This window comes from Telopea speciosissima, chromosome 10 (assembly GCF_018873765.1).
Source record: "Telopea speciosissima isolate NSW1024214 ecotype Mountain lineage chromosome 10, Tspe_v1, whole genome shotgun sequence".
Classification (NCBI taxonomy): Eukaryota; Viridiplantae; Streptophyta; class Magnoliopsida; order Proteales; family Proteaceae; genus Telopea; species Telopea speciosissima.
The window spans coordinates 24719477-24741696 of NC_057925.1; the positions used below are offsets into that span (position 1 = coordinate 24719477).

Consider the following 22220-nt stretch of genomic DNA (forward strand, 5'->3'; position numbering starts at 1 on the left):
GCCATGTACCATCTTTCTTTGGGATAAGTAATGCTGGGACAGCACATGGGCTCATGCTCTCAACAATAAACCCCTTGTGAACCAGTTCATCCACTTGTCTCTTGAGCTCGGCATTCTCAGTAGGGTTGAGACGATGAGTGGGCAGATTTGGTAGCACCGACCTTGGTACTAGGTCAATGGCATGCTGAATATCTCTCATAAGAGGTAGCTCATCCGTAAGATCGTCTGGTACTAAATCTGAAAAGTCTTCAAGTAGCTTTTTATGGGCTTGGGATGACTAACAAGAGTGGTTGGTGACACTGCTTTCATGACCAAGGCTAATATCAGCCCTGTCTCTTTGCTGGTAGCAAGGAATTCTCGGTGAGGTAGGGGCAGGAGTCGTGGCTCCATGGGTTTTGCCTTGATGGTACCTGTACTAGTACGTGGTGCCTTGCTGTTTGATCCTTCTTTTGTTGGCTGCTTCTTGTCAATAGTCTTCAAAATCTGTTGTCACTTCAATTGGGTAGCTCTAAGCCTTGGTTTCATCAATGATATATTGAGTGGGTTGAGAACCAGTGGCTTCCCTTTGAAGTCAAAGAAGCACTGATTCTTAGTACCTCCCGTCAACATATTGTTATCATACAACCACGGCCTCCCAAGTAATACATCAGTCAAAATTATGGGAATCACATCACACCAAACATTCTCCTCGTAACCAGAAATCTTAAGTGGCACTGAGCATTGCTGATTAACCTCTAAAGTATCACTATTAAGTAAAGTAACCTTGTAGGGTTTTGGGTGAGGTTCAGCTTTAAGCTTCTCTTCAAAGACAAAGGCTTGAGAAACCACGTTGACAGAACTACCACCGTCCACGATCACTTGTGCGGTTGATGATCCACTATCCATCAGTGTATAAAAGAGACAATGTCGACGCCAATGCTCTCCTTTAGACTCATCAACCAGAATGTGGGTTACTACATTCACTTCATAAGTATCATCTTCCAAGGTGTCATCAATAGTCTTCTCCCTCAAGGGAAGGATTAACAGCCCAAGGGTTGTGGGTGAGGTTCAGCTTTAAGCTTCTCTTCAAAGACAAAGGCTTGAGAAACCACGTTGAGTCGTTGACACAACTACCACTGTCCATGATCACTTGTGCGGTCGATGATCCAGTAGCCATCAGTGTATAAAAGATACAATGTCGACACCAATCCTCTCCTTTAGACTCAGCAACTAGAACGTGGGTTACTACATTCACTTCATAAGTATCATTTTCCAAGGTGTCATCATAGTTTTCTCCATCAAGGGAAGCATTAACAGCCCAATTGTCATTAAGCTATGGGTCACACACTTGAACGTCTGGACTAGCTTCCATAGCTGCAATCACTGAGTTGAACCTCCCTCTTTGTGGACAGTACCGTGCATAATGACCCTCTTGTTGGCAATGGAAACATTTGTTGGGGTTTTGACTATCCATTGGTGCCTTACTTCTTTCCTGTGTAGTTGGTGGAGTTCGAGTAGGAAAACCACTAGGTCTGTTAGGAACAAAAGCTCTCTTAACATCACCAGATGGTGGTGTGAATTTTCGTGGGGCAGCTTTGATTAAGTCTTCAGCGTCCATGGCCTTTTCAAAACAGTGATTCAGGTTATATATTTCAACCACACCCATTTTGCCCCTAATGTCATTCCTGCATCCCAACTTGAAACAGGATATAAGCTGGTCATCATTCTCATCTACACTAGTGCGTGAAAGCAAGTCATTAAATTTATCAATATATTCCTCAACAGTTAAAGTAACTTGTCGTATGGTGTTCAGCTGATCGTGCAAATGCCTTTGATAAGAAGGAGGTTGGTACTTCTCTTTGAGAATCTCTTTCATAGCTGCCCAAGTAACTGGTTCTATGTGACGGCGGATCAACCTATCTTCATGTGCGTGCCACCAATCTCTAGCCCCTCCAGTTAACTTAGTACTGGCCAACTGCATCTTTCGGTCCTCAGAAAAGCAAAACCACTTGAAGTAATCATCTAGAGCACTTAACCAGTCATGGAAAACAAAGAGATCATGTTTCCCATTATATTCTTTAAGATCCAGCTTGACCGTATGTTAATCATCACGGTAATACTGATTTCCATCATAATCTTCATAGTCTTCCAAGGCAGAATTGTTGATGATCCTGTGTGTCTGTTGTGTTGGAACTATTTGTGGTAACCTACGTGGCTGCCGGTTGTTATTGTAGGAAGTAGCAACTTCAATTTGTGGCATCTGTTGTGGAGGTGCAGTAGGACCTTGTTGTGACAGCACGTCAACCTGCTGCTTGATTGTCTTCGCATCTTCAGATAAAACTTTGACTATTTCAGCTAGTTGTTGTAGAGTGATTGGATCACTTATATTTGGAGAACCCATAGCTTACTCTGATACCAAATAATGTAATTCTAGGTGGCTGGAATACCAACTAGAACCAATAACCAGGATTTGCTAAGGGTTGGAGGGATCGCCTAGGTTAAAATAGGTGAAAATTCTAAAATTAGGGTTAGGGTTAGAATGTTAGATGGGATCTAAGGTTAGAAGGTAGGGTTAGGTTAGGTTAGTAAAGGGAAGACTTCCAGTGAAGGTCCTGAGATGTTTTATGGAGGTTGGGTATGTAAACAAAAGTGATTATTAAATTAGGGTTTGGGCTTATGGGTTTTGGGAAATTGGAATGTAGGAGAATCTAGGGTTTAGAGTGATCACCTAGGGCTAGAACCAGAATCGAGTCTCCCTTATGGTGTGGGGGAAAGATCGAATCTGGAAAGGTGGGATTTTGATGAGGGAATTGGGCTGGTCAGGTTTTGGGGTATGGGAATGGAGTTCGGATATGGGGGGAATGTTAGGGTTAGGTTTAGAGGATTAGAAGAAGAAGGATTTAGGGTTGGGGTGTTGTACTTACTTGCCAATTTAAGTGAGCTTGAATCCAGAAGCAGAAATTCCAGCAATGAACTGAATCTTCCAAATATCGATCAGGCAGAATTTAGATTACTTGAAGCTTGAATGCAGAACAAAGGAGAGAGAGGCAGTGAAGGCTATCTTGGCCTGGGCATCCCACCCTCACAGCCTATCTCAGGACAGTGTTGATTGCAAAGCAAATTCTCATTCATTAAATCGTGGGAGGCTCTCAAGAGCTCTTACAAATATATAGTCTTATGGCTGGACAAAACTCGAATTCTAACTATGACTCAAAACTTAATTAGGACTCATAACTATTAGGAATACTAAGTAGGACTTTTAACTAGGATTTAAACTTGCACTAGGAATCCTAATTAGAATTACAATTCAAATAAAGACTGCTTAAAAAAAAATAATAAATTAAAAAAAATCCTAACTCAGCCCACGATTTTAACTGCTGGTGTAGGGATTCCCCTGCACCTACCCGATGGGCACTCATGTTGGTGTAGGGTAGAGTCTTTACACCTACAGCTGGTTTTAGACAGCCAGTTTACATCAATAAGAAGCAAATAACTAACTTTGTTCTTGCCTGATGCTCTCGCTCTCTATAACGGTCAGATTTACTCGCAGGGTCTCCCAGCGAGATCAGAGAGATCGGTGAGCCCCTTGCTCTCATCTCAGGTGGTTAATCCGGCTATTTCACTGGTTTGCACTTCCTCTAAACTCCCACCACCACAGCAGTTCGCCACCATTTAGGTTTTACGAAGCCGCCTCTCCTGTGGAGCTATTTCGTGAAGCCCTCGATTCTCCCTGACCTAGGTACGTAACCACCCCCTTCGGTTCTCCCTCTTCATAAACCCCATGTCCTCCTTACAAACTACGATTTTTCTTCTGCCCCTTCCTCTTCGATTCTCTCTTTCTCTCAAATCGATGACCTCCTCTCACCCGTACCACGATTCCACAAATCTCCTACCACGACGCCTTCACATTCTCTCTTTGCACTCCTCAGAGAGTCACGAGTATCTTACAGACCTCCTTCTCAAAGCCTTTCACACCCTACCCTCTCTGACACCCAACTCACCTAGACCGATTGCCTCATTTCTCTTATCTAAGACCTCTTTCCCACAGCTACTAACACTACTCTCTCACCTACCACTATCACTCCACCCACCTACAGCCATCACCTGTGATTTTACCACCCATCTCTACATCCCATCCCACGATTTCCTCTCGCAACAATCCCCTGTGATTTTACCCATAGTACTAAAACTCGCGAAATTTTGGTCGAGATATCGAATATTTCGAGTATCTTGACCTGTCCGAAACGAAACGCAAGTCCGATATGAAAAAATGCAAAATTTCGGAAATTTCGGTCATCTTGTTTCGGAAATTTCGAAAATCTCGGTAATTTCGGTCATCTCGTTTCGAAAATTTCGGAAATCTCGGTCATTTTTGGCATTTTACACCCACAAAACAATACCATATTTCGATGAAATTTCGGTATCTCGGAAATTTCGGTCAGACCGAAACACCGAAACGAAACGAGATCTAGTACCATGATTTTACCCTCCCACGACTCCCTCTCATGACTCCTTTTCACAGCCATCCCCTAGGATTTTACCACCCGCCTTTCATAGCCACTCACACTCATGATTCCCATCCCACAGCCCCATCTTTGACCTCTCTGCAGACAACACTCCATCAACAGCTCTCCATTTCACCTCCTCCGACCCCAGCCTGGCTAGCTCTTCTCCACCCTATTTCGAGACCGTGCAGACAACAACTCCCCCAAACAATTCCCCCCCCCCCCCCCCCAAAACCCACTCAGCCCATCACCCATCATGAATATCCTTCTTACAACACTGGTGTTGGTAACCCACTGTGTACTTTGCTGCAACCCTCGGTGGAGCTGCCTTGTGAAACTCATTAATCGGTTAGTTACGTATAGTACATCACTTCGGTAAGATTCTTCTTCTCCTTGGAGTGAAGGGCACTTGGTTACTCTAGTTTCTATTGCAGCAATAACCTTTTGTTTTTCGTGCTGTGTATGTCGTGGATTCTGGTAAGTACCCTGTTACTCTATCCGTGACCTGTTTCTTTACAATTAGCACTGTGTCTTGTTTGTTATTGTACCTATTACTTCATTTCGAGTATTACTGTGTTAAGTTTGTTACTTTACCTATTACTTCTTGAGCTACTTATCTTGCTGGCCGCTATTTGTTCATCTGTGAGCTGATTATTTGTCGGCCCCTTTATTTCTGGTGAACTGCTAGTAGCTGATTTGGCAAGTAGTTTTATTTATGATACTTTCCTCTGTTATTTTCTTGTTATTGTGTGTGATATATTGTGCGGAAATTTTCTTTCTTGCCTTTTTTTAAGCTGAAAAGGTATTACTAATTGAGATTAATGGTCTCTGTTAGTCTGATGTATCGGCTTTTGATGTTGCATCCTTCGGCTTATATATTTTTGGGGAACCCATTGTCTGATGCCTAAGGGATTTTGTCCCATTGAAGCTGATTCTTTGTCTTGGTTAAGTATATATATATCTCTTTGTTTAATACTTGGGAATCCATTGTTTATAATTTTCTAACAAATAATCTATTTTCCTATAGTGGTGCGTCAGGTCGGCAACTGGCACTTCAGTAAATTTGGCCAATCACCTTTTGCATGGATCCTTTTGTTTTATTTTTTATTTTTTTCTCTTAATCTCATGTCTTTCCGTCCTCTTTCTTCTAGGGCGTCCCCCATAAATGATGCACCGTGCAGACGCCTGAATACGGTGATAACTAGTCAAGGGTATGTGAGAGGATTTATTTCAGCCCAGAAGCGTAGGATTAGATTAGCCTCTTGGAACATTGGATCGTTAATAGCTAAGAGCCTGGAGTTGGTAGATGTTATAAGGAAACGAAGGATAAACATTGCATGTATCCAAGAGACAATATGGAAGGGTAACAAAGTTGAGGTGTTGGATGACTTCAAACTTTGATATTCAGGAGAACATAGTAATAGAAGCAGAGTGGGTATGATTGTGGACAAAGACCTCAAAAATGATGTAGTAGAGGTCAAAAGACTAGGGGACATGCTTATGTCTATAAAACTGGTTTTTGGAAAACGAGGTTGTCAATATTGTTTCCGCTTATGCATCCCAAGTAGGATTGGATGAAAGTAGTAAGCGACAATTTTGGGAACTCATGGATGAGTTATTGCATGGCTTTAGCCAGGATAATTTGATTGTTATTGGAGGTGACTTGAACGGACATATTAGGAGTGACCATAGAGGATATGGAAGTGTTCATGGCGGTTATGGGGTTGGAGAGAGGAACGAGGAGGGGACCTCAATCCTAGACTTTGTTGTAGCTTATGATCTTTCTATTGTGAACATTTTCTTTGAAAAAGAGAGCACTTAGTTACCTATAAAAGTGGAAATCATACCAGCCAAATAGACTTCTTCTTAACAAAAAAGGCAGACAGATTGGTGTGTAAGGACTGTATGGTTATCCCTCGAGAGAGCCTAACCACCCAACATAGACTGGAGATCCTGGATATGTGCCTGAGTGCACATAAGCGTAGGAAGGAACATTTGAACCCTAAGATTAGGTGGTGGAGATTAAAAGGGGAGTGTCCCTAAGAACAATTACCGATAATGTGGTCAAACAAGGAAAGTAGGACTTTGAGGGAGACACCAATGAGATGTGGAACGAGATGATGACTTGTATTAAGAGGGTTGCCAAAGGTGTGCTAGGGGAAGTGAAGGGTAGTCGTTAGGCCCCTAGGGATACTTGATGGTGGAACGATGAGGTCTAAGTAGCCGTTAAGACCAAGCAAAAGTGTTTTAAGACATGGCAAAGGACTAAAGAAGCAGAAGATAAAAAGAGATATAATGATGCCATAAATGAAGCTAGGAAGACTGTGGGGATGGATAGGGCTAAAAAGTATGAGGATCTCTCTATCAACTGAAACACTAAGAAAGGGAAAAATCTATATATAAGATATCTAAGATGAGAGAAAGGAATAGTAGAGATTTTGATCCGGTGAGGTATATCAAGGGTAATGATGGAAGAGTGTTGGTAAGGGATGAGGACATTGTGAAGAGATGGGATGAGTATGTTTGTGACCTACTAAATGGAAACAGGTCGAGTAGAAATGACCCGATTGATTACATTATTCAATAAGACACCACATGTCATAGATATGTAAGAAAGGTTAGTGTGGCAGAAGTTAAAGAAGCCATAAGAAAGATGAAAGCAGGCAAGAAGCCAAGCCCAAATGAGATCCCAATAGAGGTATGGCAAACCCTAGGAGGTTGTGGAGTTTATTGGTTAACCAATCTATTTAACAAGATTATGAACGCATAGAAGATGCCATATGAATGGAGGAGAAGCATTGTAGTCCCGATCTATAAAAGAAAGGCTATATCCAATATTGCAATAAATATAGAAGTATAAAGCTTATGAGTCATAGTGGTACACTATAAAACTTTGGGAGAAGGTTATTGAGGCCCGTTTGCAAAGAGAGACTCATATTTCAGTGAACCAATTTGGCTTTATGCTAGGTAGATCCAAGACAGAAGCTATCTATTTATTGAGGAGGCTCATGGAAAGATATAAAGATAACAAGAAAGATCTCCATTTGGTCTTTATTGACCTAGAAAAAACATATGACTGAGTCCCTAGAGATTTAATCTGGTATGTTCTCCTAAAGAGAGGGGTATCGGGTAAATATGTAGATGTTATTAAAGATATGTACGAGGGAGTGGTGACTAGTGTGAGATCTGTGGGAGGTCAGAGGAAAGAATTCCCAATTACGATTGAGCTACATCAAGGATTAGCATTAGGCCTTTATCTAATTGCGCTTATCATGGATTACCTAACCAAGAACATCCAAAATGAGGTCCGGTGATGTATGCTCTTCGCCAATGATATCATTTTGGTGGATGAGACAAAAGCAAGGATTAACGTGAAGTTAGAGTTATGGAGATCAACCTTGGAAATAAGAGGATTTAAGATTAGTCGAAGGAAGACGAGTATATGATGTGTAATTTTAGTCACACTATGATAGATACTAACAAAGTGCGAATTAAGGAACGAGAGATACCACAAAGTGACTATTTTAGATCTTTGGGGTTAATAATAAATAAAAAAGGTGACATAGAGGAGGATATTTCTTAGAGAATTAAAGTGGGATGGTTAAAGTGGAGAGGTGCGTTTGGAGTGTTGTGTGACCGACGTATTCCTTTAAAGCTTAAAGATAATTTCTATAGGACTGTTGTACGACTGGCTATGATGTACGGGGTAGAGTGTTGGACAGTAAAAAAATGTCATATTGTGAAGCTATGTGTAAGGCTGCGTACATTTGACCCTCCCTAGACCCTGCTAAATGCGGGAATGTTGTGCATTGGGTACGGCCTTTATATTGTGAAGCTATGTGTAGCAGAGATGAGGTTGTCAAGCTGGATGTGTAGAAAAACTAGGAGGGACAAAGTAAGGAATGGGCATATAAGAGCTGACTTGGAATTGCCCTTATCAGTGACAAGCTCTAGGAGAGTCGTTTGAGGTGGTTTGGTCATGTTCAACGTAGGCCTAGGGATGCCCCAATAAGGAGGAGTGATATGATCCCTATAGAAGGAGCTAGGGGCAGGCCTAAAATGACTATAGGGGTTGTGAGGAAGGACATGCATAGTCTAGGTCTTGTTCCAAGTATGACCTCGGATAGAGCGTATAGGAGGGCAAGGATCCATGACCTCGGATAGATCTTATCCTGGGTTCAATGTATATAGAGGCTCGGATAGATTTTATCTTGGGTTCAATGTATATAGAGGCTGTTTAATCCTAAATATCTTTCTAATCTACTAATTAGTACATGGGTTTTTTTTTTTTTGGTAGAATTAGTACATGGGTTAGTGCAAAGGTCCTTTGAATCTGTAACTCCAATGACTGTTCAAAGTCTTTTAGTCTTCCAATGTTATTAAAGAGTTAGGAAGATCTGGTCTTCTGTGTTCAGTGTGTTCATTAGTGTGTCCAATGTATGTAGTTTTATTAGTTCAATGCATGTCATTAGTAGGAGAGTTTGTGAGAAAAGTCTATATGATGAGATAGTCACCATCATATATAACAAAAGAACTTGAATGAAATGGAATTAGTTTGAGCTGGATTTTTTCAGTTGTAAAATTAGGAGCTACCTAGTTCGTTCCTTCTCTCTCTCTCTCTACCTCTTTCTTCTTTCTTCTCTATCCTATTCTCCCTTCAAGTATGGCCTCCAAGACATAGTATCTACCTTCTTCTACTTGCTTCATAATCCCATCTTTAACCTTCCTTCAGTCTGTTTCACCAATTAGTCCATATTTTCTTCCTTTATGACTATATAATTCAGGTTAGATCCTTCTATAGCTTACACTTTAATAGCCAATCGTAGGAGCATCAATTGGTTACTCGCATTCTTGGAATTCTTTTTGTCAAATCTTCTCAATCAGATATTATGCCTACATACTGAATGACCTGTTTCAAATGCAAGTGTATTTGTTTGGCTGGAAAATGGATACACAATTCTGTATTGTTTCATATGTATTGAGCCTTTGCACCTTTGTTAACCTTGGCAGGCCTTTTACATTCAGCACAAATATGCAATAATGTTTTGCCGTAATGTTTACATTCTTTGGTGCAATTTCCATGGTGGTGTTTGTCATGTTTCTATGCCTATTTTGATTGTTGATAGAAATAGTGCTCGAGTACTTTGCATATTTGGTTCTTTAATTCCAGTTATATGGCAATGTTCTTGAAAAAATCTGGAGTGATATTAATAGCTGAGACTTTTTGTTGTTCAGTTGTCAGTATCTATGCACCTTGAAGGAAGTGGAATGGAACGTACTCGTTCAGAGACTATGACTACCTTAAGTTATACCGCTGATCCATCAACGTCACATATTGAGAGTACAATGAAATCCTATCCAAATAATGAAGAACAAGTTGGTGGTAAGTTAGGGGTAGGTGACCAATTACAGGAGCAAGTTGTCACCCAACAGAAAAGGGCAGCAAAGATACATGATTTTTGTTTTGGGATCCCATTTGGTGAGTGAGCTTCATTGTTAATGATAAAATTTTAGTGTATGATCTATTATGCTGCATTTAACTTATTAAACAAAGCAGGTCCATAACATTTGCTACAGGGATTGTGAAGCATGCTTTTTTGCTTGAAACCTAAATCTAACTCAACTTAGTAAAGCCTTATCCCAACTATTTGGTATGAGATAATACTTGGTTAGCTATTAATTATGCTTTAATTTTGTGCTTGTGTGTCTGAGGTTTTACTGCTAATATAGTTGTCATGGCGCCAAGGCAAACCCAGGCGGTGGCCAGGTGCCTAGGTGACTAAGGCATGCATATTTTTTTTGGGGGGGGGGGGGGGTTGATGCAAAATATGCTTTTCTTTCCTTTAAGACGTAATTTTGAGGAGGTATTAATATGTAAAATGATTTTTTTTCCTTTTACTTGTAAAATATGAGGGAGCACTGTATATAATTAAAAAATATATATGTTTTAAACTTATTATTTAACAAATGCTTCTTCCTCTTTGATGTGGTCAACGGTGGAAGAGGTGGTGGTTGCAGCCAGAGTTCCAGGTACGTACATCCCTTATAGCGGCAACATCTGGCAACAGCTCTGGCTGCTTCTTTATCCGGTGGAGGCGGCAGCAATGGTTGTAGCGGCAATGACCCTTGCATTTTGGCAACAGATCCAGCTTCTACGGCTGTTGCTGCTACTACTTCTGTCTTCTTCTTCTTGCCATTTCCCCCAATTTCCCTTGTCCCCCCCCCCCCTCTTTCCCTTTTCTTGATGAGGTTTGCTAGGATGAAAAAAGCAACACCAGAAAACCTACTAGAAAAGCCAGAATCATAGTGAAACAATACTGAGAATATCGCGCAGAAACTGGACAGTGTTATATCTTTCAATCCATTCGTCTGCTAGGACTGAAACTTGGGTTGAATGGAGCTCCTAATGGATAGGCTAGGTGTCTAAAATATCAAGGCAAACAAAAAATTGGATTAGAAGAAACAAGCAAGAACAGAAAATATAAACTAAAAAAAAAAAAACAGAATTGCAAACTCTAAAATAACTCTAAATTTGTGGATCAAATATCTACCAAATTATGGTTGAAGGTAGTGAGGAAGGAGGAGAAGATAATATCAAAAGTTGAAGCCCATCCAATGGCTGTATTGGGAAAAACAATATGACAAAGCCACTGTTAGAATATGGTAAAACCAGAAACTGTAGAAGGAAAACAAAAGATAAACCTGCAGAAATAATGGCTAACAAATAGATATATTATAGTTAATAAAAAGAACATAAGAGGGAATACATATTACCTATGGATGACCACAATAGGAGAGAAAGAAGTAGCTAGAAATCGACAGAACATCAAGGCAGAAGAAGAAAAAGAAAGGGAGAAGATGGGAGAAAAGTAGTGGAATATGACTTGGTATCACCAGCAAGCCTAGGTCAGCTTCACCACCAACCAGCCATAGGAATCACACCACCTAGGATGATGCAGATGCAGGGTTCGAAAACCCTATTTGGATCGCCTATGGCCCCACTCGAATAATAGATAACTCAATTACAAGGTGCAATGGCACAATTGTAAATTAACCAGAATTTTCAAGGGTTAACTAGGTAAGTAGAGAGAAAGGGATATGATAGGGGTTGTTATTTATTATCTAGGGACAAACTTGGAAAGGTATGTAAAATATGATATAAGTGGATTAAAGGAATAAGGAGGGTAGTTTTGGAAACTAAGAAATACTTATAAACAAAAGGGTTAAATACACATACCCCCCTAAAATGTACCCAATATTCCTCATGCACCCCTAAGGTTCTGACAATTCCACATGCACCCCTTGAAAATTCCATGTACACCCCCTACTTTTCAATCTAAAGCCATTTGAGTCCACGCTGTTAATTTCAGGCGTCAGATGTTAAAATTTTTTTTATTGGCCAAACTACCATTTCTTCTAACCCCCCCTGTAATTTGAAAAGACCTTTTTGCCCAACCCTCATCTTCCCCAATTGGTTTAACCTGCAACTCATCTTCCCCAAACCTGCAAATCCACTCCAATCCATTAATGGATCTTCTCTTAGATGGGAATCAGGATGATTTGAGCGGTTACTGCGGAGAAGGGGCTTATCAAACTGAATCAAACTATCAATTGACCTCAAAGCAGCTGAAGTAACTTGAATCTCCCCATTTAGATCCTCCCTCAGATACGGCCCATCAACCTTCTTCTTCTCTGATTCTGATGCAATAGAAAGATTAGGGTTTTAGACCAACTGGTTTCAACATCGAGAGTATTTTGGGCTCAACTGGAAATTCATAGACCCGTAAAAGCCTAGAATCAGAGTCATGGATGCTGCTAGTAATGAACATGGAAATCAACAGATAAACCAACGCATAAATTAAAACAATTCTAAATTCAATGCCAAGCCCAAATAACATTCAAATTGCCCCATGGAAAGAAGAGAGATTAAACGCATAAAGCATTCATTTCTTGTGCTCTGTTTCTATATGATCTGGTTCAATCTTTGATCGCTATCCTTGGTTTCTCTGTGGTCATTGGAGTAGAAGATGCATTTCATCGCATAAGAAACCGCTTCAGCAACTTCAGAGATTTCATCACGGGAGGGAAAAGCTTCAACGATTTCATCACGGAATGTTAATGACTTTCAATTTTTTATGAGAATATAAGCCTCACCTTGAGGAACAGAGGCTTATAGCGATTTCTCCTATGCTTCTTCAATATTTCTCCTAGGTTCGAAGATCTCACATCTCAATTCCTCCACCCATTGGTTGGAGCTCTTGGAATTGTTGAGGCAAAGCGATCTCGGAAAAGGGAATTTTTTTTTTCGTTTTCACCATCCAAAATCTCTCCGGCTTCGATGAAGAGAGGAAATATTAATGCAACACCAAAATTGTCAGAATCAGGAACTAGAACATAAATAAACTTTCTTATTGTTAGCAGGCTAAAAAACTTTTGATTTTAATTTTACCGTTTTACTTGTTTCTGCAAAACCCTAGCCCCTGCTCTCTTCTTCTTCTTCTCCATTCTAAGTGTGGTAGCCATTAGAGATCAAAACCCTAGCCCTTGCCCTCTTCTTCTTCTCCGTTCTTAATCGATTGCAGCGGCCGCCGGTAAATCTCTATCTAAGGGTATTTAGGTATATGGGTTTTGAGAGAAGTTTCAGAAATGGAAGATGGATTTTGGGGAAACTATTTGGGGATGATGAGGGCATTTTGTTAATTATGCCCTAACAAGGGTATAACTGATTACATTCTTCAATTTCAGATCCGTTAGCATTTATCGCCTGAAATTAACGGCGTGGAATTAAATGGCTTTAGGTTGTAAAGTAGAGGGTGTACGTGGAATTTTCAAGGGGTGTGTGTGGAATTGTCAGAACCTTAGGGATGCATGAGGAATATTGGGTACATTTTAGGGGGGTACATTTTAGGGGGGTATGTATATTTTACCCTGAACAAAACCCACGATTTGGGTTTGGGGTTGTCTTCAACCTTCAGCCAAGCAAGAGGCAGACAAACCAGCAGGCTTTCGAAGGATAGCACTCCTTCAGTGCTTCTCGGTTTGACCTAGGATTTTAAGGGGAGGTAGATGATAGATAGATTTCTTGAATGCAACTAAGGTTCAACCCAATCAGCAAGTGAAGAGAGGACTTTCACCCCTTGAAATCAGATCTAGTGGTGGTTTTGGAACAACCTGGTTTGCAGGTTTTGATTCATACAGATAATAGAATATCGCTAGAAAAGATCAACTGCAGAATCACTCCAGGGATAAATGTCAGGGAATCAAAGTTCGGGGGAGAAGACAAAACACAAAGGGGTTCAACCCAACAATATGGGTCTGATTCTACCGCCAGAAACAGAGTAACAGTATAGGTATGGTATTTAAAGAACACAATAAAAAAAGAGTAGAGAATGATTGCTGGGAAGTGAAAAGGAGAGAGAGAGAGAGAGAGCACACACTCGCCGATTCTTGGCTGCAACCAACGAACTCAATTTTCATTCAATATTCTCAAATCTGAGTAAGGCGACAGTTACAAACTTGTATTTAAAGAGAAAATAAAGACTCCTAATTGTAACCTAAAACAAAACTTAAACATAAAGACTCCTATTTGTAACCTAAAACTGAAATTAAACATAAAGACTCCTAATTGAGAGTTGAGACTCATAACTGAAATAAAATCCTAAATCAACTCTATCTTTAATTAACCTATTAAAATATAGAAAGGAGTCTACCACTAATAGATAACCCATTCAAAGTAAAAGATTACAAGAGAAAATCCCAACTAATAAAAACCCTAATAAATAAATTAAATGTCCTACTGAAACTAAAGATCCAATTGTACCAGGTCATCTTCACATGGATACCTAAATCAGTTTGGGTCTATCCAAGGCATTGCACCTGCATCATAGGACCTTGCAATTGAATCACTACAGTAGATACCCAGGCGTGCTCCCCCATTGGCCCAGACACTTGTATGGAGACCATACAACCAAGTAGAGATCTCTTGCCCTAAAATTATATATTAACATGGAAAAAAAGAAGCCATGTGAAAGACAGGAAAATGGCAAGATTCCCCAAAAGGCCAAAAAGCAAGCAGATAAAGGATCAACCCACCACGTGATTAGGAAGACTTTATTGGAAACATACTTCATAAAAATAGCCATGTATTCCTCTGTACATGAATTCTAAAAGTCACTGAAAGATATGTAATGGATCCTCTATTATTAATGTATACTCTTGTTCTTGAAACCCTTCATGGCTCAAATCTTTGGATGTAACTTTCGTATTTTATGTTTCCGTACTTGGTATCACGCCATGGTTTTGTACTACATGCTAATCATTTTGGATCATCCCCTATACTTTCTTACCTAATTCACATGCAAAATTTGACCTTTCAGGCTTTCATGATTGGCTATCTAGATAGAGGGCGGGCCTTGGTGCAACGTTAAGGTTGCTCCATTGTGACCAAGTGGTCATGGGTTTGAGTCTGGAAACAGCCTTTGTGAAAGCAGGGGTAAGGCTGTGTGCATTTTTGAACCTCTCCAAACCCGCAGTGGCAGAAGCCGCGTGCACTGGGTACGACCTTTTATGACTGGCTATCTAGACCAGTTATTAACCTGGTTCACATGCTTCGCCTTGCCTCCTTTGAAAAGGCTTGGGGTCAAGGTGTTATATATAATCCAAAGCATAGTTGTCAAGCGACACCTTGGTCGCCTTGTGTCCAGCCCCCTCCGATGCCTTGGGCGCTGGGGAGCTTGATTAGTTCTTGTCCAAGCCTGATGAGTTGTGACTTGTGATGTAGATACACTACCTTGGGCCGACCCCGACCCAAATTTGGGTAGCTAGACGAAGATGAACCGGGTTCGGATTGAGTTTTTGGAATTTAGTAGGATTTTAGGAATTTATGTTATTTGGAGAAATAATGTCTTTTAGTTTATTTTAGAAGTTAGTTGCATAAGATATTTGGTTTCCCAATTGTTCTTAGTTTCTTTATTTGAACAAGTTTCCTAGCTAGAGAGTGAAGTCTTTATTTTTAGGAGTCTTTTATTTTTCTTTATATATGATGTAATTCCTCATTGTTTGAGGGCGGGCCTTGGTGCAACAGTAAAGGTTGCTCCATTGTGACCAAGTGGTCACGGGTTAGAGTTTGGAAACAGCCTCTCTGCGAAAGCAGGGGTAAGGCTGCATACATTATGACCCTCTCCAGACCCTGTAGTGGCAGGAGCCTCGTGCAATGGGTACGTCCTTTTTAGTTATGGTTTGAGTAGCCTCTGTTACTGTGCGTGTGCACTCTTCTTCCCCCCTCCCCCCTTTCTTCTTCTTCTTATGTAATTTCTCCTCTCCCTTGCAATTTCTTTCCTACCGGCCCTCCACCAGGTTGCCGGTGTTTCATCAGTCTTACCTAACTTGTATAGTTGTGCTCTGGTTTTGCTTTGTGGTTTAAGTAAACCATATCGTACTTCATCATTATTCTTTTCTCCCTTCAGGTTAGGTTGGGTTATTTTTGTTTAGATCTATGTTCTGTAGTTGAATGTTCAAGTTTGCTAATCTTGTGCTTTTTGGTGTTTAAGGTGATTATCAGTTCCAGTTACTAATTATATTTTTTGGTTGATCACAGGTGGGCTTGTTTTAAGTGGAGGTCTTGCTGGATTTGTTTTCTCGAGAAATGTCACAACTCTAATCACTGGCATGCTCTTTGGAGGTGCTTTGTTGGCCCTGAGCACCACTAGCTTAAAGGTTTGGAGGCAAGGGAAATCCAGCTTACCATTTATATTGGGACAAGCAGGTAGAATTATCTGTTTACTTTTTGACACTCAGAATTTCTTTCTTGAAGTATTAATAATGTTTTTTTTTTTTAATTTAGAAAGTTGATAGATATGATTGGTGATGACAACTGTATGTGTGCAAGTGGCTTCAATGCAGACACTGCTAACCAAGTACCCAACTTAAGGGCCTTCTTGTTTTAATAGTTAACACTTCCTAGTGTATGAGGAAGCATTAATTGCACATATTGCGACCATGGTTAACAAATTTGGATTCGGGGGTTTAATTTGATTTGCAAATTTAAAAAGAAAAAACTGTAAAATGTTAAAGAAATGGACAATGGAAAAAAAATTTGAGAGTAGATTTAATTTGAGTATTACAATTTAGTGAGGAAAAGACTTAGTTGATTTGAGTTGAGTTCAGTTTAATTCGGGTTATTAAACGTTTATGTTTCAGAAATTTGGGACAAAAAATTTTGCACCCTCTTTCTCTAAATTACTTTATTGATTTTTTCTAAAGATTCCGATTCGTTTGCTTGTTTCCCAGATAATTCTCAAATGATTCATCAAGTGAGTTTTCCAAAACTCTTGAATTTTTAGGGCCAAATCAGTCACCAACACCTGGCTAAAAAATAAAAAATAAAAACACAAATTCTCATTAATTTTTAAGTTGATTTGGATTTGTGCCAAAGTGTACATGAACCTGATTGCCATCAAATTAAATGGATAGATTTGTGACCTGAAATAAAAACAACTAAATGTGCTTTGCCTTTGAACATCCCCACTCCAAAACAAAAAATTCTTTGAACCAGTTTTTAAGACATGGAATGTAATGGAGTTAATTTGAGTAGTTTTCTAGATCTCTGCCTGGTCGCCTAGCCCCTGCACTAGCACTAGACCAATGAGAGTGTGCGCAGGGGCATCAACGTGGATGGGATTTTTAATTTCACGGGGTGCAGGGCGGTAATTCTGTGCCCGTGTTTGGGCACAGGTTCCACGTGACCAGGCAGCGTTCTTTTTCGCACCTGTTATATACTATCTCACCTATGAAGCAAGCTGCCATTTTCCTTCCATGAAAGCAGTGCTGGGATTGTGTGTAAAGTATGTGTTGCTCGTAACTCTTTGAATCCTTTTAAGAATTGAGATTTTTCCAAACTAGGCAACTACTCTACCTCCGTCTCATTACCAATGAAAGTTACATTGACCAGACTTGATTCGGAAGTAGTATTCTTGGTACTCCCTTTTCATTTGCCAAGAATTCACAAATGGACCTTAAACCAGAAGATCATCAGGAAGGGATTAAAAAAAACTCCCACTTTGTGAAAGTTCGTTTTTTTTACATGACAGAAAGATTTTCTGTTTCCCTGAAAATAAAGGAAGGAAAGTTTTAACTGAGACATTTTACAGGTATCAAGTTTGATGCATTATATCTGCTATATAGCACATTCCATTTTTCTAATACAATAAGAATGTGAGAAATTTTCCATTCTTAGAAGCATTAGGGTTAATTTATTTATGATGATGAACTGTGATTAAGACTTATTTTGAAGTCAGAAATTTTATGAACTGAGAATTTGAGCTTTAAATTTCATATTGTTCTGGATGCAAAAATACTCAAGAATGGTGAATTGGGATACTGGAAACGCTCATAATTATTGGACCCTCTGTTGTTAAGGGTTGTTGCAGTAGAACTCTATCAAGTTTACTTTTTCATTGTTGAACTTATCTGATCTGTTGGTGTTTCACCTGTGCTTTTCTGATCCTACAGCACTTGCAGCAGCACTTCTTGGGAATTATTATCGGACCTATTCATTGGTATATGCCTTCTTTTGTTTTTGGGTTATTTGTTGATTGGTGGTAACATCCTATTACCATGCTTTTGTGATCATTCAATTCCTTAGCTGGAACTATATGTGATAGTCTGATATTGTGGATGCAGACGAAGAAGTTACTGCCCGCTGGATTCTATGCCATTGTTAGGTACTTCCCAATCAAAGCTTGATTGAAGTCTAGAGTGTTAGGCCTGACGCAAAAACAATTGTTGTTATTGTTATTGTTATTATTGTGGTTAGGGGTGTTGTTCTCTGTCCGGGAGCGCACCGGGGTGCAGGCTGCGCCCATACACGGGACAGAACAAGGTGGTCATTTCGATCATTCAGGGGGGTGGGGTGATAATTTCGCCGCTCCCCCATGTCTGAGTGCATCCTACGCTCCCAGTGCAGAGAACATTTCTCATTATTATTATTTTGATTATTGTTTATTTCAATTGCAGTGCTGCAATGCTGTGTTTCTTTTCCTATGTGGTGATCTCTGGAGGAAACCCTCCACCAAAGAAGTTGAAGTCAGCCAAAGGTGCTCCATCTTAACGGAAAGTAAAATTGAATGCGTCTGCTCTTTCATGCGATATTATCTTTTATATGAGGTGTATTTAAGTTGTGAGTGAATGAGACCCAGGTTTTGTTATTTAGTTCACTCATAATGAATAACTCTGGGATCAGAAGGATATAAATAGAATGCGGCGATGGTTTATGGAGAGAGAGAGAGAGAGAGAGAGAGAGAGAGAGAGAACCTGTAGCCAGTAAAAGCCATTAAGAAGGTATATATGATGTGTTGTGTGGAATGTTATCATCTTTCTACATGTCTTCATGTAATGTTTTAGCTTAATACATTGAGTATCAAGTTTTTTTTATCTTTTCTTTCAATGAGTATGTCAATGCGAGATAAAGCGTAACTGTCACACCCTCACTCCCTAAACCTAGAGTAGTGTGACTAGGATGCCTACAACCATCCAATTGGTAGGACCACCGAGAAATTATATTATTTCGCCGTCCAAAACCAAAATCAAATACATTAGAGCAGCGGAAGATAAGATTTAACAACAAAATCTAGAAATTAAAATCTACAATGTGATATCATATAAATAAACTGTGTATTCATTATCCTTCATTACTATTCAATATTTAATCAAGACGTAAATATTATAAATAAGAAAGTATGCATCAACGTATCAAAAGATTTAAAAATACATCAATGCATCAAAAAGATAAGTGAGGCCAACATTCTTGGTCAATGTGTCTTATAGGCACAGTCATCACATCTGCATCCAACATCATGCCTCTTGGGTTCTGATGTCTGCTAGACCTCATTGGGTCAACAGCAACATAAAAAACATCTGTGCCTACCAACACAGGAATACCTGCATCACAATCTAAAAGGAGATATCCACATGGAATGAGCTTCACTAAGTTCAGTGAGGAGTCAGAACGTACAAGCATACACATAGTTTATGATGCAGTGCTGTGGGTGCTGTGGTTCATTTTAATATTATTCACCTAACAATAAGGATGTCAAAACCAAGCCAAAACCGAATACTGAATCTAAAACTGAGCCAAATTAATCGAATAGAACCGAATCAAATAAATTTGATTTGGCCAAATTAATCGAATAGAACCGAATCAAATAAATTCGATTTGGTTTTGGTATATGAGCATTTAATTCAGTTCGGTTCGGTTTCAATTTCACTTAAAACTGTCAATTTGAATCGAAACCAAAGAGAATACCACACTTAAATCCATAACCCTATAACCCTTTTTCTTTTTTTTTATTTTTTTATGGTGTTGCACTTCCTTTTGCAACTATAATTTTGATGTGTTTCTCTTACTTTATTGATGGGTAAGCTAAAAGATAAGATATGAAAGTGGATAACTCATTTGGGATTTTTATTTATTTATTAATATTTCAAGTTCCTTTAAGGTTTTGTGAGCATTTTATTTATACAAATGGAGTTTCTTGAGAAGACAAGAAGGCAACACCAATTGACGGCCTAGTAGGATGGAATTGTATTGGAGAACTAAATTGGAACCGTATTGGAGAACCAATTTAGACCCGCATTGAAAAAACAAATTATAACTGTAACTGAACCGAACTGAATAGGTTTGGATTCAGTTTCCACTTCCAAAACCGAGTCGGTTCTCAGTTTGATTTTGGATCACACCATCAAAGCATGGAATTAGAACCGAAACCGAACCGATTGACACCCTTACCTAACAATAAATGCTCAAGTCTTTGGTAATCGTGCTACTGCAACACAGGTGGTACCCTCTGGACCGATAAGTGTCTCATCTCCTAGTAGTAGCCCTGATTGTGATTGGAAGCCTGTCAGTCTCGACATTATCCCTCGATCCTCCCAGGAAACCCCTGATATAATCCTAGCTCTCACTTGGTACCAGAACTATCACAGTTTTCCTAAGTTCGAGAATGTTATTCTAGTACATCGGATATAACCATCGATTATCCAACACCTTACCTCCTGTTGGCAAGGGGTGTAGCACTGGGTAATCATCCTAACCATCATTCAATCTATACGATAAATGCTAGCAAGTATATAAATAAATCTGCGTCCCATACCACGGATAAACAGATACACAAGCACGATAAATGTATTATGATAGTTCTCACATGTATACATGTATGCATGAGGCCAGCGATCACAGTACCGGAATCCCATTGGCCACACTGTCCTCCTGTCACCTCAAGCATAGACATACACATGCGAATAAGTACAGCGAATACGACACCGGTATCCCCATCGACCACGCTGCAACCCGTTTCCAAAGCTGAATCTAATGCAACATGATGTCATGGTAGTATGGCGATCACGGGCTTGACATTTCCTTTGGCTCCCGGAGCCCATTTTCACACAATATTCAAAACCATCATATACAAGTCAAGCATGTACAATAGAACCTAAACATTTAAATCATAACATACAAAATGAAACTTATCAAACGTAAAATAAACAAACATACTGAGTAATAATCCTAAACTAGCAAGCATGATGAGTTTTTACATTCCTAGCCTTGCAAGCATAGTGAATGTCATAGAAATTTAGCATACCAAGCATGTATGAGTAACAAGCATTTGATGAATATGCATGAATGCATCATACACATAATCCAAGGTTATAAACACTCCAAAAATCAATTCAAGTATCTAACACACTCACCTAGTCTTCTTTGACTTGATGCATCGATTCCAAACTCGGATTCCCGCATGTCCGAACGATCTCACCGAAGGTTTTTATTACCTTAAAGGTTCAGGTTTAAGGCCATATTAGTCATGTACTAGGTTGGTTTAAAGTCCCACAAAATCCCTCCATCAACAGCCCCTTGACAGCAACCAAACTACCTTGTGCGGCTGATGGAGGCAGAGGCTGTGTAAGCTATGCGGTTGATGCGTTGATCAGCCGCACATCCCAGTTTGCCTGTGAATCAGCAATGGTTCAGGCTTCAGCTGTGGTTGAGCTTATGTAAGCCAAGGGGATTGTTGGGGGACCTTTTTACACCCAAGGGGAGTGTGTATACCCCAAGGAATCATTCCTAAATATGGTCTAATACACACATTGGGTTTGAAACCCAAAATCCCAAAAATATACCCTCTAAGCATCTAGGGTTTGTTGGATCTTAAATAAGGTAGGGGAGCGATAGTAACGGTGTGTGAAGACTCTATTTGAAGTCTTAAACCTCACTTACACAACACCCCCTAAGGCTATGGATTCCAAACCCTAACCTAGGTCTCAAACTTTAGGCTAAATAAATGACAAGAGGAAGAGGGGTGAGTGTAATGGGTATCAAAAGGGTGAGATTGAGGGTGTAACAACCTCATCGAAGGTTGGTGTTACCCTAAAAATTCAGGTTTAAGCCTATATTATGTGTGTACTTATGTTAATACAAGGCACCACACAAGTTCTCCATCATCTGCCCCTTGACAGTAGCCAAACTATGTTGTGTGGCTGATGGGGGTAGAAGCTACATTTCTATGTAGCCAATGGATTGATCAGTCACACAAGCCCAAGATGCTCGAATTGCTGATTTTTAGCTAGGGCTCGGGCTCCATCAAGGCTGAGCTCATAAGGGGCTGTTTGAGTGGTCTTTCTACACCCAAGGGTGGTTTAGAACCCTAAGATTCACTCTATTCAGGGAGAGTTTGTGTGATA

General features: G+C 39.8%; 1 protein-coding gene across 1 annotated transcript in view; it reads left to right on the forward strand.

Moving 5' to 3' along the window:
• The window catches only part of LOC122641384 (protein FATTY ACID EXPORT 1, chloroplastic-like), a 32765-nt gene extending 14009 nt beyond the window's left edge, over window positions 1-18756 (forward strand). The window contains exons 2-6 of the mRNA XM_043834595.1: window positions 9720-9963; window positions 16081-16248; window positions 17994-18040; window positions 18165-18205; window positions 18498-18756. Of these exons, the coding sequence (XP_043690530.1) occupies window positions 9720-9963; window positions 16081-16248; window positions 17994-18040; window positions 18165-18205; window positions 18498-18591 (594 nt within the window). The 3' untranslated portion in view covers window positions 18592-18756. The remainder of the gene's footprint in view (window positions 1-9719; window positions 9964-16080; window positions 16249-17993; window positions 18041-18164; window positions 18206-18497) is intronic.
• The last annotated feature ends 3464 nt before the right edge of the window (window positions 18757-22220 follow it).